General features: G+C 29.6%; 2 protein-coding genes across 2 annotated transcripts; both read left to right on the top strand.

Moving 5' to 3' along the window:
- Nucleotides 1–4168: 4168 nt before the first annotated feature.
- On the top strand, nt 4169–5782 carry LOC101512567 (F-box/kelch-repeat protein At3g23880-like). The gene has a single exon (XM_004486050.4). It carries the CDS (start codon nt 4317–4319, stop codon nt 5532–5534), a length of 1218 nt encoding a protein of 405 aa, XP_004486107.1. The 5' UTR covers nt 4169–4316; the 3' UTR covers nt 5535–5782.
- An 8022-nt stretch (nt 5783–13804) lies between these two features.
- LOC101510735 (F-box/kelch-repeat protein At3g23880-like) lies at nt 13805–15458 on the top strand. Its single transcript, XM_004486044.4, has one exon. The coding sequence runs from the start codon at nt 13965–13967 to the stop codon at nt 15180–15182; it is 1218 nt and encodes a 405-aa protein (XP_004486101.1). The 5' UTR covers nt 13805–13964; the 3' UTR covers nt 15183–15458.
- The last annotated feature ends 1399 nt before the right edge of the window (nt 15459–16857 follow it).

The following is a 16857-nucleotide window of genomic DNA, read 5'->3' as shown; positions in this document are numbered from 1 at the left end:
GGTCCCATCCCAACTTGGATTTCCTGGATAGTCGCAGTGATAGAATTTCATGTAAGAAACTATACATAGCATTAAGTCACTATGAGCCAAATTGATTTCAAAGATTGTATAGAATATAATTGAATTTATGACAACAAAATTAGAAAAAGACAAAGAGAAAAATTTTTTTTGTTGCAACGAACCAACCTATACCTCTTTCAGTGTATCTTTGGCCAACCTATACCTCTTTCAGTGTATCTTTGGAGTAGAGTCGGCAAATTCGAAGAAGAAGATGATTTTGCGAGGATGGCGAATGACTGTGAAGTCATTAAAAAAATTAGGGGTTAGAGGAATTAAAAGAGGAAAAAATTATTTAGAAACTAAGTAGAAAAAAATGAGGTGAACATGGCACCAAAATTAGAAGTAGACAAAGAGAAGAATTTTTTTTGTTGAAACGAACCAACCTATACCTCTTCCAGTCTACCTTTGGAGTAGAATCGGCAATTTCGAAGAAGAAGATGATTTTGCAAGGATGGCAAATGACTGAGACATACACAAGAGGGAAGAAGAAATTGTTGGAGGAAGTCATTAAAAAAATTAGGAAAAAAACTATTTAGAAACTAATTAGAAAAAATGAGGTGAAACATAAAAACACAAGAGAACTCTCTAAGGCATACACATAAGTTTTTTTGTTGAGGTGAGATATGTTTGCAGATGTGGAAGAAATACTATGAGGTGACATGAGAATTGACATGGGAGCCTGTTTTAAATATATATAATAGATATAATAGATAATAGAATAGATACATTAAAACAAAATTTCAACTCTATTGAATGACGTGTCATACATTTATGTGTCACATCATAGTATTTGCATCATATCGTTTATATTCTTATGTGGCACCCTTCATATGTCTCTAATATTCATCTCACATCTTCTATTCCTCAATTTTAGTCGTTTCTTAGAAAATTTGTGTCATCGGTACATTTATCTTTGTTGATGTAGCTAACTATAATTGTCAACACAACTAGGCAACGCTTTTATAAATATATATTTATATGTTGTTTTTGTGTTCTAAAATATTTTATCAGTATCAAAAGACAAAAAAAAAAAATAGAATTGGAGCATCTCGACCCATTTTCAAAGATACATACTTTAAGTTTGAACAATTAAATTTATATGTCAGAAAAATTCAGTTATTAAATTTTTAATTCTATTAGATTTTAATGATCTTTACTCTATGGTATCTTTGATCTTTCCAGATTGTTATATCTTATATGCATTTTGTATGTTTTACTTTTTCTTTCGCAAAAGAGTATCTGTTACAAAATTTATTTGGTTTTTATTTTTTATAGGTTCTAAGAAGCTATTAAAAGCATGCACGTGTCTTGGAGTTCTTATATATGTATAATTTTCTGATGTGTAAATTAAAGTGAAATTTACTCAAGGATTAGTTTTGTGCTTTGAGTTGAAATTTGAAGTTCCGATTGAGTTGTATCAAAATAATTTTCTAGTTAATCAATTATAACGAAGGCAAAAAAATCCATAATCATTTATTTCACTGTACAATACAAGCTACTTTTGTTTTGAAGAACAAAGTAATCGAGGAATAACTATTGACACACATGCAAGATCACACAATTAACAAGTGTTAAAATTAACAATTTTGCTACCCACTTACATTAGGTTTGCATCAATCTTCTTTATAATATTTAGTTAGGGTAATGTGATTGAAATTGATTTTGGTGAGAATGAAACTGATTTTATCAACATTTGATACTAGAACAACAATGGTGATTTTGATGGTCTCTATGTGTACGCAAACTGAGTTTGTGCAGGAACCTACATTAACTGAGTTTACGTACATGAACTAAGTCTGCATACGAAAACTGAGTTTGCATATGAACTTACGTGAACTAAGTTTGTGTATATGAATTGAGTTTGCGTACGTGAACTGAGTATGCGACGCAACATACTTGATTGTGTTTTGATTTTGATTATGATGTAGTTATGCAAAAATGGTGCACACTATGTTTAGTGATAAAACAGGTCGAGTTATAATTAATGATATTGCTAATAATGAGGGTCGTTGTTTAGATCGATCGTTTCTGCACGGGCTCAGTGTCTTGAGGAGTAGTAGGAAGTGCGACGCGAAAGGCAGCCACAACGGAAACAATGCGATTTCTACAACAGCAACATGCCCAACAAGAATAGCATACTCAACATGAGGCTCAACTAGAGCAGATGGATCAACCTCCACAGATTTATGGATATCCTAGTAGTCCTATTGACACATTTGTCCTTAGGACATTTGGTGACCATGTGGCCACTCGACTTTGGGATGGAGTGGTAATTTTTTCGATCATATTAAATTTTTAATAGTTGTTTTCACAATGTGTTTTAACTTACATTTTTCCCTTCTTTTATTTCAGGATCGTGGGGAGCTAAGGTTATTTAACAATAGAAAATAATTTAAAGAAGCTATGATTGAACATGAAGAGGTGGAGCAGTTGGTTAAAAGTTTAGAGTTATAAGACACTTAAACTGTAGATATGTAAACCTCATGCAAAATGTCATTCAGTATAAGTAACATCAATATCTCAAATAATGGCATTTGATACCTGCAAATCTTGTATGTGTTATCAATAACCAATACTATGTGAAAATTATTACAAGAGTGATAGCCTTTGGATGAACCCAGAATATGTCCCTCAATTCATTTGAACCATATATCTTCCTATATCGATACATGTATTTATCGTGTTGCATCAATGTTATTAGATGTTGTATTTTCGTTCTGTTACCTTTAAGTGATGAACGGTATGTTTGACGTCCATTATAAACATGTTTGATTGTCGTTAAACTTTCAACATTATGATCCTTTAATGTCGTCAATATGTTTCTTGGTTTGATCATATTCTTCGTCATATCGCCGTATACATTTTTCTCTTTTTGAGACAATAGAAAAAATGACCAGTCAATTTTTTTTGTCAACTCGTGGTTATGGAGACCACATGCTACATGCAAATACCATCCTTCACCAACAATTGATGGTATTCCTCCCAATGTAAATGGACATTCACATTTTTTTAGTCCAGGTACTCCTCATAGGTTTAAGATTCATTAGATTCTACATTTGTCGTTTCTTCAAATAATTAATTTTGTCCTTGGTCTTGGTCATGTTGTGGCAGTTTCAGATTTGACAACGACAATTTCATTATCCCTTCCAACATTTCTAGCTAATCTCAATAAATTGTTTTGCGTATCAAACAACATGCTGGTGGTAAATACATCAGTTAAATCCACCATACCAGGTTCAACACCGTCATTCATAACATCATCAATTTCGAGTTCAATACCATTATTCATTGCGCCAAAATCAGGTTCCAAATCATCATACATTTCGTCAAAATCAGAGTTCAAGCCATCATACATTTTGTCACTATTGTCTTTCTTTTGGTCCATTCGTCTGCATCAAATAAAAACATATCATAAATTAAGAAATATTATTTATCTTATTTCAATTAACGTATCATATGTGTACTAAAGTCATGTATACTACATGAACTGAATTCACACAACCGCACATGAACTGAATTCATGTAGGTATTGTCTGCTGAATTGAGATCACGTATACGTGAACTAAATTAGCATATGTTTACGTGAATCGAATTAAAACAAACTACGTAAATTCAATTCACGTAAATATACGTGAATTGTATTGAAGTAGTGTTTGTAAATCATTTAACTCAATTGTATACGGTGAATTGTATCTACGTAGTGCTGTAATTTCTTAAATTGAATAACATATGTGAAAATAGATCGCGTAGGGATACGTTATTTAAGTTTGCGCAGAATGTATTATTTACAACGTACATGTACTGAGTTACGTAAAATTTATAAATTTTGAGGAAAAAAAAAATAACAACTCAAACGCAGATTAATAAACATGTTATGTTAGTAATTTTAACTATATTATAAAAACGAGACTTATAGAGTGTAAGTTATGAGATTAGCGATAATGATGAAAAGAGAAATGAGAATTATAGGATTTAAAGAATTAGACAAATAAATAATTAAAGAGTGGGGTAGAAAAAATAAAGGATGTGGGGTGGCAAAATTGAAAATTCAAAGCTACTTTTAATTCAACTGTGTGTCATATTATCGATGACTAAAAGTAAAAATGTGGAAGGTTCTCATTAAACGGTGACAAGTCAAGTGAGAAAATATGAGCATGAGAAATTACATGGTAATTGCCATCCATTTTTTTTTTTTATTTTATATAAACAAATGAAATATATTGCATATAGCTATAACCAAGTAGCCACACTCAGCAATGGCGCCAATGGGTGACGCCGATGGCCAAAACGACGTCGCTCCGCCTGATCCACACACCAAGAGGCAGCGTTTGAATTCCTCCACCAAAACCCTAACACCACCTTCCTCCTCCATCACTCCCGGAGATTCACTTCCCACTCTTCCATTCGAGCTCGTAGCAGAAATTCTCTCTAGACTTCCTGTAAAAATCCTCATGCAACTCCGGTGCGTCTGCAAATCCTGGAAATCTCTAATCTGCGATCCCAAATTCGTCAAAAAGCACCTTCGCGTGTCAACCACGCGCCACCACCTCTTCCTAACCTTCCTCAATTCATCACGCGAGTTCGTCCTCACGACTTACCCTCTCTCCTCCGTCTTCACAGAAATAACCGCCACCGCCACGCAGCTAGACTACCCTCTCAACAATCGAAACCGTTTCGATCTCATCGTTGGCTCTTGCCACGGCATCCTCTGCTTCGCACTCGATCAACGTTTCGCTCTTTTGTGGAACCCTTCCATTAGCAAATTTGCCAAATTGCCCTCTTTGAATAATCCATCCCGAGAGGGGAGTTACACGATCTATGCATTTGGCTATGCTCATTTCAGTGATAGTTACAAGGTGGTTGCTGTTTCGTGTTATGAATCTGATACTAATGGTAGCACAAGTAATAGGGTTTACAAAACTGAAGTAAAGGTTCATACTTTGGGTACCAATTCTTGGAGAAGGATTCAGGATTTTCCTTCTGGTGTTCCTTTTGATGAATCAGGAAAATTCGTTAATGGAACTGTTAATTGGTTAGCATCTACTGATTGGATTTCTTCATGGGTCATTGTTTCTCTTGATTTGGAGAAGGAATCTTATCAAGAACTTCTGCAGCCTGATTATGGAGGGGTAGCTGTGGTTACTTTAACCTTAGGGGTGTTGAGGGATTGTTTGTGTATACTTTCTCATAGTGATACTTTTTCAGATGTTTGGCTTATGAAGGAGTATGGAAATAAAAACTCTTGGACTAAATTGTTCCGTGTTCCTTTCATGGAAGGTGTTGGTTGTTCTCCTTATACTAAGGCACTTCATATTTCTGAAGATGATCAAGTTTTGCTGGAGTTTGATTCAAAGTTGGTTGTTTACAATTCTAGAGACGGTACTTTTAAGACTCCCCAAATTCAAAATATCAACGATTGGATGGTTCCGGAAATCTATCAAGAGAGTTTGATATCACCTTGTTTTCAACAGTAGGATGTATGTAGTAATGTAGATGCTATGTTTGCCACTTGTGCATGAGGTTTATGAAAAACCAATCCATTGTATTTCATGTTTAAGGGTTACTTCGTTGATTATTGTTAGTTATTGGTCGATGGAATTTGCAGTACGAGAAATTTCTATCTTATGTTATGTGTAATTTGTAAATTTTTTGTTACTTCATGGATATCTGTTAGTTATATGGTTTTAGTGATTTGGTTTTCCAAGATTGGAATTAAGTGTTATACCCAGTCACTTGTATGTTTGTTAAAATTTCTGTTGATGGCAACACAAGTTTCATAATGTGTGCTGATGCAAAACGGCGTTGTTGTTCGAATGTGCGAAGCATATAGAGTGATGATATCTTTATGTCAAAAGCAAAGAGTCATGGTTCTAGAATCTTGTGCATCCTTCCTCCACCGTCCCATTGGTATGTATCCCCTCTTTGCCTCACTGAATTTTTTCTGTTTTTTTAATTATTATTTCACAATGGATTGCTATGCACAGGTTGGGTTTCATTGTTTAACTGTGCTTTCATTCCAAGTTTGAACTCTTTTGTAGGAATTACTAGGTTCAACAGACGAAACTGTAGTTATTAATTAAAGGAGGGATTACTATTTTAATTTATCTCAACTTTTAACTTCTGGTTCTATTGAGTAGAGTGAATGTGAAGCTGAGGCCAACCTGTGAGCTTATAAGCTGATGCACTCACACCCACACCACCAAAACTATGCATACTATTTTCCATGAACATAAAAATAGGTACAGTTAAAAATGGAAATAGCAAAAATTTTAAAATAAAAAAATAGGTACAACTATACTTGTTCTATTTTCTCCTACCAAAGCCAAATGGTGGTGTTTGGTCTCTCTCTTATCTTCTACGAAATCCAATGGACACGCAGATGCATTTGCATTCATTCAAGGTTTCATTCTCTTTTACCCCTTCCCAATTCCTCCACTGCATTTCTTACTTCTACTACAACTTTCATCATGCATTTAAAAATTTACTTGCTAAACTTTCGGTGCTGATCTGAGCTACTTTTATTAGATTGTTGTTGTTGTTACAATAATGATTTGATTTTCGGTTCAATTTTCTGTTTTAGATTTGTGATTTTCATTCTCTCGTGTTTTTTACTTTTAGTTTTTGGGTGTATGTGTGTTGAGTAAGAGGAGTCTTTGAACAGTGTATCTTCAGTGTAGATCTAAAGAGGTGATAGGATAGGATTTGGGCCTTAGCCCAATAGGATACTGAATTGGTAGTTAGTTATAATTGTTCTTAAATTCTAGAGAATTCTGTTATAAGAGAGAGGGAAGGAGAGTGGGGAAGGCATTGGGAATTATGGTTAGAATTGTTAGGTGAGATTTCTCTCTGGTAAAGGTAGGAGCATCTTGCTCTGATTAGGAGTTCTTGAACTCTGGTTTTATCCTATCTTTGCATTTCCACAATTGTAAGAGCTCTTTCTTGAGTTCATCACTTTTCCATATATAATACAGTTTCAATTATCTGAATTTACGGTTCTATCAAGAGGGGTCTCATCTATTTGGATTGAAGAGTGGTCTTCTTCAAGTTAAAGTGAAGAGAAGAAGTCAAAGTTGGCTACCACACTTACTTGGAGGCTTGCTACCAACAATGGCAGCAACCATGCTGCCATTGATTTGGCACTTAATAAAGATTTGGAGTTTGTACCATGACCCATCACTTCAATCCACTCCTACAAGATTTGGAGTTTGTAAAGTTTAAAACTTTTAGTCAGTGTAAGCATGTAGTATGCATGTAAGCCTCTCTCCACCTCACCTCCCCATATTTGTTTCCCAGAAAGCAATAACTTTGCTATTATGCTATGAACCCCTCTCCATCTCAGTAGCACGCAAGTCGCCTTCACGACGACCCACTAAAATAGGCAATCTACCACTACCCTATTTTATTTCTATTCCAACGCCAATTTATGCTCCTAACAACTTTTGTCTCTTTAAGCTTGTCAGTATCTTACTTTAATATGTTAAAAATGGAAAACTGTTTTGGAAGATGTATATGTGTATGTTAATTATTTGTTTAAAGTAGCAGTAGCAATGATAAGGAACACTATGTCGTGCCATGATATTAATATTTGGATCCATTTTCATAGCTTGTTCAATTATTAGGTATTAATTAATGGGGAAATGAAAAGTACATGTAGAATTGGGAGATGTGCATGTCTAATTTTCAGTTCGATATATAGGGAAGTAGAAAGGTAAAGAGAACAAAGGGATTTTGAAACGTTTCTAAGTAAACCGATACTTGGAGTTGTGGCTTTGTAGTGAGCATTGGCCAAGACTTCTTCTTTCAACTTTTTTTTTCTCTCTATCTATTTATAAAAACTAGAATTAGGAAGATAAACCGTAAGTCATTTATTTGTTTTAATACGTTAATGATAAGTATACCCATTTCGAACCCCAAGTTCAAAACACTTTGGTGGCTTTTAAAAATTATATTACTATGAAAGAAGGAAGGATCTCCCAACAAGTATTCTATTTATTTTTTCTTCCTATTTTGATGTATTTGTAGGAATCGTTCTCTGCTTAGTTTTTAATGTTAGTTGTTGTGGTTGTCTGTTGGATCAGGATCAGAGGCGTGAGCTTATTCTATTATTTTCATGTTATTGCCAATTCTCTAGTTTCATATTGTGGCTTGGAATTCACTGTCAAGTTTACAATGTGCAGGTGTTAATTGTTTTCCTTGCAGTGAGTTAATTTTTTCTAGGGATGTACTGGTGAACCAAGTACTGGACCACCAAAAGAGTGTAGTCCACCGCACCTTATTTTACTATGGAAACTTATCTTCCACAATAATTCAATTAAGGAGAAGTTCAACTAACAACATAAGAAATTTGTTAGGATTAAAAAAAGTAGATGATAATTCCCTATTAAACTATTCTGTATTTTTTTATTGTGTTGAAAACAGTTTTCTATAGTGGAATATTCCCATTAGCACCTTTCACAGAACACTTGTGATATTTTTGTAAGCAATTATGATAAACAAAGTTTATCTCAAGTCATGATCACTTCATGTTAAACTTTACAATAATAGTCAATATATTGGTTGTTTGGACGAATAATGAAACTACAACACAGCAAAGCAAATTGTTACTTATCTACAACTACTTTAGCACATATCCATCTCATGATAGGAAAGGATATACCAGGATAAAATTTTCTAAATTTTGCTTTGTCGTTTTCTCAATTAATAGTCTTGTGAGAGATTCACTTCAAGTACACAATTCAAAACATGCGGTTATATTATCCAAAGAGGGAAAGAATGATGTGGCTGCATGACATTGTGGGGCATATACACAACCATGATAAGAATGTTAAAACTAATCTTATCACATACTAGTTATGTAAGACGACACATACATGTTGTGGATGAAGATGAAGCTCTGCACTGAGTAGTTAGTGTCAGAGGTAGACACACCCATTCACCGCCAATCAAATTTAAAAGCTGAGGAATTGAGGTAGTGATGATATGAGGTCATAGTGGAAATCCCTTCAAAGATAAGTGTTGTTGATGATGTGCGTATGCAACTTACTACAATTTGTAGATACATACAGATACAGCCTTATTTGTAAGTTATGAGGCAATCAATCCTTTGATCTTTGATTGATTGCTTCGTCATGAAGAAATAACTTGTGTGTGTGTGTGTGTCTGACATCTAGTTAAATGTAACCTGTGACCCTGAAACCAACAATTATTGTGATCTACTAGTAACTTATTTTGTATGTGCATAATAAATAATTAATAAATACTATAAAAGTTGCAAGTGTTGACAAGTTTATCTATTTTATAGACTAAATATAGTATCTCTTAGTTGATATTCAAAATACTACACTTTTCAAATAATATTGTTACACGAGAAAGTAAACCATAATTTTTTATAAGAACAATAAAATTGACTGGTATTTTTAAGGAATATATTGTGTAATTTTTTAAGTTATTTTTAATTGTATTAGATTATTGTCTATAAAAAAATTATATCAAATTATCTTTTTTAAAGTTTTTATGTCCTAATTAAGTTTTAAAATGTGGACAATATTTTTTGTTTTAAAAAACTTAATGTTTATGTGTCTTTTACACTAGTCACGTGACATGTTCAAATATTAAGTTAAAAAAATTATTTTTTATTAAAACTTAAAAATCTTAACATCGTCTCTATTAATAAATGCTTCAAATATCACCTTAAAATTAAAAGACTTACAAAAATTAAATAATATTTACCAATTATACAAATAAGATAAAAATAAAATTTAATATAATATCGATATATATGATTTTTAAAAGTAGAATAAAATTATTTAAATTATCAGTCAAAATTGATTTACATAAATTACTTTATGGCATAGTTAAGATTCAAATTATAAAAAATAAATAAAATAATAATAAGATGGCATAGTGACCGTAAATAGTTACTAATTACATAAATTATTTGTGGATTTTCTATAAATAAATTAATGTTTTTGGTCTAAAGTCCTAGGTTTAGTGATTTGGATCTTGGGTCAACTCTATTATATATTGTATACTGGCGTTGATATAAGCAACAAAAATTACTTAGGTATTAAAAAATATAATATAGAGCAATATTTCTATATTTTATGTAAATTACGAGTTAAATTTATTAAGTTGTTGATTTTCAATATCAAACACTCGACTATTAATATTAATTATTTTATATTAAATAAAAAGTGTATTAAAAATAATATCATTAAATATTTTAAAAATAGTTAATTTTTATTTATAATAATAGTAATTAAGATTTAAATTTTTTTTTTTTTTTTTTTTATAATAGTCACCAAATGTATTCATAGAGACCACCACTACAATAATAATTAAAATAAGTTATCTAATTCATTTATGATTTTGTAAAATATATCAAATCATTTCTTTAAATTACAAATATTTTAAATATGTCAATGACTCTAATATTTGCTAGATTCATATGTATATATATATATATATATATATATATATATATATATATATATATATGTATATATGTGTGTAATATTCATAATCTCAATCTTATTTGATAATGTTTTACAAAATCATAGAATTTATTTATTTATTTATTTTAAAAAAGGAAATTGTTGAATGTTATAACAATAAATTCTTCGAAACCAACGAAATACACTAAGTTTTTACTTTAAATTACAAATGTATCTATTATTTATCTCTCATTTTCCTAACATACCTTTGTATAGTTAATTTATACAATCTTCATCCAAATTAGTGAATAACATATTCGTATTCTTTAACCGTGCTCTTTAAAATCTAAAAGTTCCCGAAGTATTCCCAAAATATTCTTAAAAGCATATCCTCGAAATTTAAGATTACTCCACCAAAATTACGTTTGCCACGTATCTTTATTTTAAACTGATATACAGTCATAAATTATGGGTAAGGAACATTCTATCACTTAATAAAAATGGTTATATTATTATTGTTCTGAGTATTTAAAGGATGAGTAAAAAAATGTATACAGATATAATAATATACAATACATGTCATTATTTTTATAAAACAAAAGAGGAAAGAGAATTTATTATTATTATTATTATTATTATTATTATTATTATTATTATTATTATTATTATTATTATTATTAACTGTAAACTAAAGACTATTTTATCAATAGATTTAGATAAAATTTAAATTACGTCATTTAAAATTACTAAATAAAATTTTTATCACATATTTCTAACACCTCGCAAACACAATCGTTGTAGGAAATATAAACTTTTACATTAAAAAAATATCAGTAATAAAACTTTTTTCTTTTTTTCTCTAAATTATAATTTAATTTATTTATCTTTTATTTGATATTAATTTTATTTCTTTATCTTTTATTTTTTTATTGTGTTTATTTATTTATTTATTTATTGTCTTTTATAATTTATATAATATTCGCTTTAATCCTTAATAAAGGAATAAACATGTATACTTTTGTGAAATATAAATGATTAAAATAATTATTAAGTAAAATATAAAAGATTAAAATGAATTAACAAAAAGTCAAAAGTAAATATTAAATAAAAGATAAATGACAAAAATTATTTTTAAATATTTTTTAAATAAAAAAAATCCCTACTAAAAACTGTATATATTGAGTTTGTTTATTTAAGATTTTTTATAAAATGATTGAACTATTTTATCCTTTTCTTATGACATATCTAAAAAGGAATTTTAAAAATACAGCTTAAAATAAAAATTTAGTCTAAATAATTTATTTTAAATATTATTTTAAGTATTTTATTTATTTACTATAACTTTATTTGGATGTTAAAATTTTAAAAAATAATTAAAATAAAAATTTATTTTGAAAAACTCGTCATAAAAATTATTTTTAAAAGATATTTTTTAAAAAACATAATTTTTATGATGCTAAAACCACTAGTAATAAATATTTAAGTTAAATTAAATATCAAAATTATTTTTTTTATTAATAATAAATAAATTTAAAATAATTTACATATTTTTTTTTACATAATTTCTACAATTGTTAGAATAATGTAAAAGTATGTCGGTAAAAAATAAAAGAGAGATTTCTTTCTATAATATGGATAAATTAAATTAAATTTGATACAATGATTAAGCAATAACCGAAAAAGCATTCCTCCAAAAAAAACGAAAACCAAATATTTTATTGTTTCAATATAAAAATTGTTACTAATTTTTTTATCAAGTAAAAGACAAATTTGGTTGATTGGATCATCATGTTAGATTCTTTGTTTCGTTGTCTTCCTTCCTCTTCTTTATCTTTCACACACGCTATTGTCTTGCCATAAGTGCAACGTGGCATTTTACTATATCGGGAACATTTACAATTTTCATAACTACCATTCTTTTAAAACATATGACGTTGTTATTCGGTAAAAAATTTAATTTCAATTTAAAATTATTAAAATATAAATTAGTTTAGTTTTGGTAATTGTAAGGGTTACAAATTATTTTAATAATAAATCATAATTTTTTATAATTGTAAAATGTATCTTTTAAATAATATTTTGATAATTTATAAATTAATTTAAAAATTTTGTTACATCAAAAAATAAAATAACAATGTTTTATATTTTTATAATTAAATGACATTTTATTTATTTATAAAAGATAAAAAAAATTATTTATTACACATTGTATCCAAAAAAATTATTAGACACAAAATTAAATATCAAAACTACAATTTTTTAGTTTTATGTTTTTTTTTATCTCTCTCTTTAATTTCATATGATGTGTTACTTTTGTATGTTTAAATAACAAATTTCTAATCTAATGTATGGTTTTACCAAAAAAAAAATATTGCAAAACTTCTAATATAATTTCAATTCAAAACTCTTATACTTGTATTCTTAATAAGTAGCTTTAAATCCCTTGTTAGCATCTATTTTACAAATTAATTTTAATAATACAAAATTCTTTACAACATAAATTAAATTTTTTTTTTCTTAATTAAGATTCGTATGAGTCTTATCAAATGATATAAATTTTATCATATAAATTTTTTGAGAGAGTAATATAAATTTTAATAATTAAGTGTCAAAAAGTATGTGTTTGTTAATATTGATTTAAAGTTATACTTCATATATTCAATGAATACATCTCATAAGTAGGCATTTATTGTACTAATAAACTAGTAGCCGCCTCCCTCGTTCTTTCTTTATGTTTAATTTTTCTTTTTTCTTACAAAAAACGTGTTTGAGCTAATTTTTTTGTTTAAAGTTATCTTTTAAAATATTTTTTTCCTTTTTTTTTAAATAAATATCTTTTTAGATATTTATTTTATTGGTGGTTTCATATGAAGTTGTTTTTGTCCGTTGTAATAGTACATTATTATTTGAATTTCTTAATTTTGTTGTATGTTCGATTGGTTCAAATTCACAAATCAACTTCAATTCAATATAGATCTTAATTAATGATTTTAACGTTTTTAATGTTATATCTCTAAAAACATATATTTTTAATTTTTAATTATTCAAGTGTTCTTATATATTTTAACTTTATTACATTAATAATATTTAAACAATGTTATTAACATAAATACAAATTTGTTTATATATTCAATTTTTTTATTTATTATTGATGATTTTAAATTGCATTGATCTATATAATTTATACTAATTTAGATGGATTGAGTACTATATTTTTTAGTGAAAAATAAAATAACATTTTTGACATAAATGTTATTTAAAGAAAATGCATGCCTACAACAAAAACTTAACATTATAAATACATACAAATGAATCTGGTATTTTATTAGACTCTTGCAACCACATTAAACAAAAATCATAGTATCAATCTATTATTCATCATCATCGTCTTATTACTATCATTGATCAACAACCACATGAACCTCTCTCACACTCTGTTTCAACACAAACACTCTCTTCTCTGTCACTAACATGTCATCATCACAACAACAAAACCATCACCAACACCGCATAAACACCACCACAAGAAAAAGAGAACGAAACCACTTGATGAAGAATCAAAACAAAGCTATAACATCTTTTTGTTCCCTTCTTTCATTACCCTTTCTACCTGAAGAACTCATTGTTGAAATTCTCACAAAACTTCCCGTGAAATCTCTTTTACGTTTCAGGTGTGTATCAAAATCATGGTTAAGCTTAATTTCCGATCGTTACTTCATAAAAAAACACATTTTTTTTTCAACAAAAAACACTCACTTCACAACTCACCATAGAATCATATTGAGTGCAACAACAGCTGAGTTTCACCTCAAATCTTGTTCAATTTCATCTCTTTTCAATAGCCCATCAACGATTTCTGAAGATTTAAACTACCCTGTTAAGAACAAGTTTCGCCATGATGGTATTGTTGGTTCTTGTAATGGGTTCCTCTGTTTTGCTATAAAAGGTGATTGTGTTCTTCTTTGGAACCCTTCCATTAGGGTTTCTAAAAAGTCACCACCTTTAGGGAATAATTGGAGACCTGGTTGTTTCACTTCTTTTGGACTTGGTTATGATCATGTTGATGAAGATTACAAAGTGGTTGCTGTGTTTTGTGATCCTAATCAGATTTTCAGTGAATCTAAAGTTAAGGTTTTTAGCTTGGCTACTAATTCTTGGAGAAAGATTCATGATTTCCCTCGTGGCGTTTCACCTTATCAAAATTCATCTGGAAAATTTGTTAGTGGAACTCTTAATTGGGCTGCTAATTACTCACTTGGTGGTGCTAGTTCTTTTTGGCTTATTGTTTCTTTGGATTTGGAGAAGGAAACATATAGGGAAGTTCTTCCACCTGATTATGAAAAGGAAGAGTGTTCAATTCCTAATTTGTGTGTTCTAAAGGGGTGTCTTTGCATGAGTTATGATTACAAAAGGAGTGATTTTGTTGTGTGGATTATGAAGGATTATGGTGTAAGAGAGTCTTGGGTTAAATTGGTGACAGTTCCTTATTTACCTAATCCTGAAGATTTTTCATATTCAGGACCTTATTGCATATCAGAGAATGGTGAAGTGTTGTTGATGTTTGAGTTTGACTTGATTGTGTATGACCCAAGAAACCAATCTTTTAGGTATCCTAGGATTGAGAGTGGGAAGGGTTGGTTTGATGCAGAGGTCTATGTTGAAACTTTGGTTTCACCTATGAATCATTGAGGTTGATGTTCTAGCTATGCAATCAATGTGTAAGGAAGAATAAAATGGTGTGAAGTATTTGAAATCTTTCTGGTTTCATTTCTGTTTATGTATTATACCATTAGATGTATAAATATGTATATGTATATGCAGAACCGAGAGACAAAACAGTGTATATAGATTATAGATGTTGTTAGAATTTGGTGGAGCTTATTTATGTGTTTTTGTGTTGGGGTTATGTTATACACCCATAGATGATATAAAGATAAAACATATAGTTCCAGCTATTTGTTGATATGTGGGATGATTCTGTTGTGAATACTTTTTTTTTGGGTAAATCGAGTGACAAAATTTTCCATCAAAAATTGTAATGCTGGTGAGTTATGGGGCTCTCCGTCAAGAGATTCAACGTTGGTGCATTTTCAGGACAAGATTTGAAACCAGAACTTGTTATTGTAAAAATTAGTAAAGATTTTGTGTAAGACTGAACACTCATAATTCCAATATTTCATTTAGAATAGATAGATAGAAGATGGACAAGTAGTATATGCTCTATTGTATTATGGTAAGAAGCATATTTTTAACTACTTATCTTCCATTCCACTGCATTTGTAAAAGAAGAATATGGACTTTTCTTAAGTTGAAAAAATAAGTAACGAACTGCTTTTGAGAAGAAAAAAAGCATATTCTGTAGTGAAGGGACAAAAGTGGGAACTTTCACTTCACATCCCTATGAAACTGTATATCAAACTCTATTTGCACTGTCTATATAACAAAGCACAATGCTGTGTGTGTGCATGGCCTTGGGAAAAAAAAAAGCCAAGAAAGGAATAAAGTAAAATGCTTAGGAACCTGGTTCTCTAGCACAACACTGGAACCGGATTTGTGGCGTGTTCAGTAGATATGAAAAACAGGACCGAGCAGAATATTTGAATTTTGTTCTACGAATGGAATAGAATATCAAATAATGTAAAAATAAATACTACACTTTGATTTTATCAGGTGTATATTTGGATTCAAATATTTATGATTTTGGTAAAAATTTAGATGTTTGATTGCATTAAATTAAATTTGATTTTGCATCTGTTTGAAACATTACAAGCGTATTGTAGGCTAAGATTTGAGAAGTGGTTTCACCACGCAAACAAACACATGTTTGTCTCTAAAGCTCAAGTGACATAAAGTAGTTATTTGCATTTACATTAAAAAGAAGGCACAACTCTTGTAAAGATAAATAGAAAGCTACAAAATTTGCTCCAAAGCGCAGCAATTGAGTCTGGAGGCAGATGATAACTACACGTATACAGGCTGTAGTCCCACATATACATTCCCATATCCAATGACTCATTTTTTATAGCTAAATATTGAGACATTTGTCCTATTAAAAGAGTAAAATATCAAAGCCGCTTGTGATGTCAGAGTTAAATAAACAAAAAATAATGAGGTAAAGTAAAGTGTAAACAAACCAACTCTATACATTCAACATGAAATTCAGGTAAATTTTTTGGATTTGTATTTGCTGCAGAAAACATTTCCACTTGATAATTGTTGAGATGGACGGTTTATATTTTCATATAAATTTTACATTTAAAAAAATTTAAAAAACTACATTAAATTTAAAATATAAAAAATATTAGTCTGATCTCAATCTCTCAATCTAACGATTTCGACACACTGAATGTTATGGATTACAGAC

Source organism: Cicer arietinum, chromosome 1, assembly GCF_000331145.2.
Source record: "Cicer arietinum cultivar CDC Frontier isolate Library 1 chromosome 1, Cicar.CDCFrontier_v2.0, whole genome shotgun sequence".
NCBI classification, from domain to species: Eukaryota; Viridiplantae; Streptophyta; class Magnoliopsida; order Fabales; family Fabaceae; genus Cicer; species Cicer arietinum.
The sequence above is the reverse complement of the archived record's forward strand: the minus strand, read 5'-3'. Positions and strand labels throughout refer to the sequence as shown.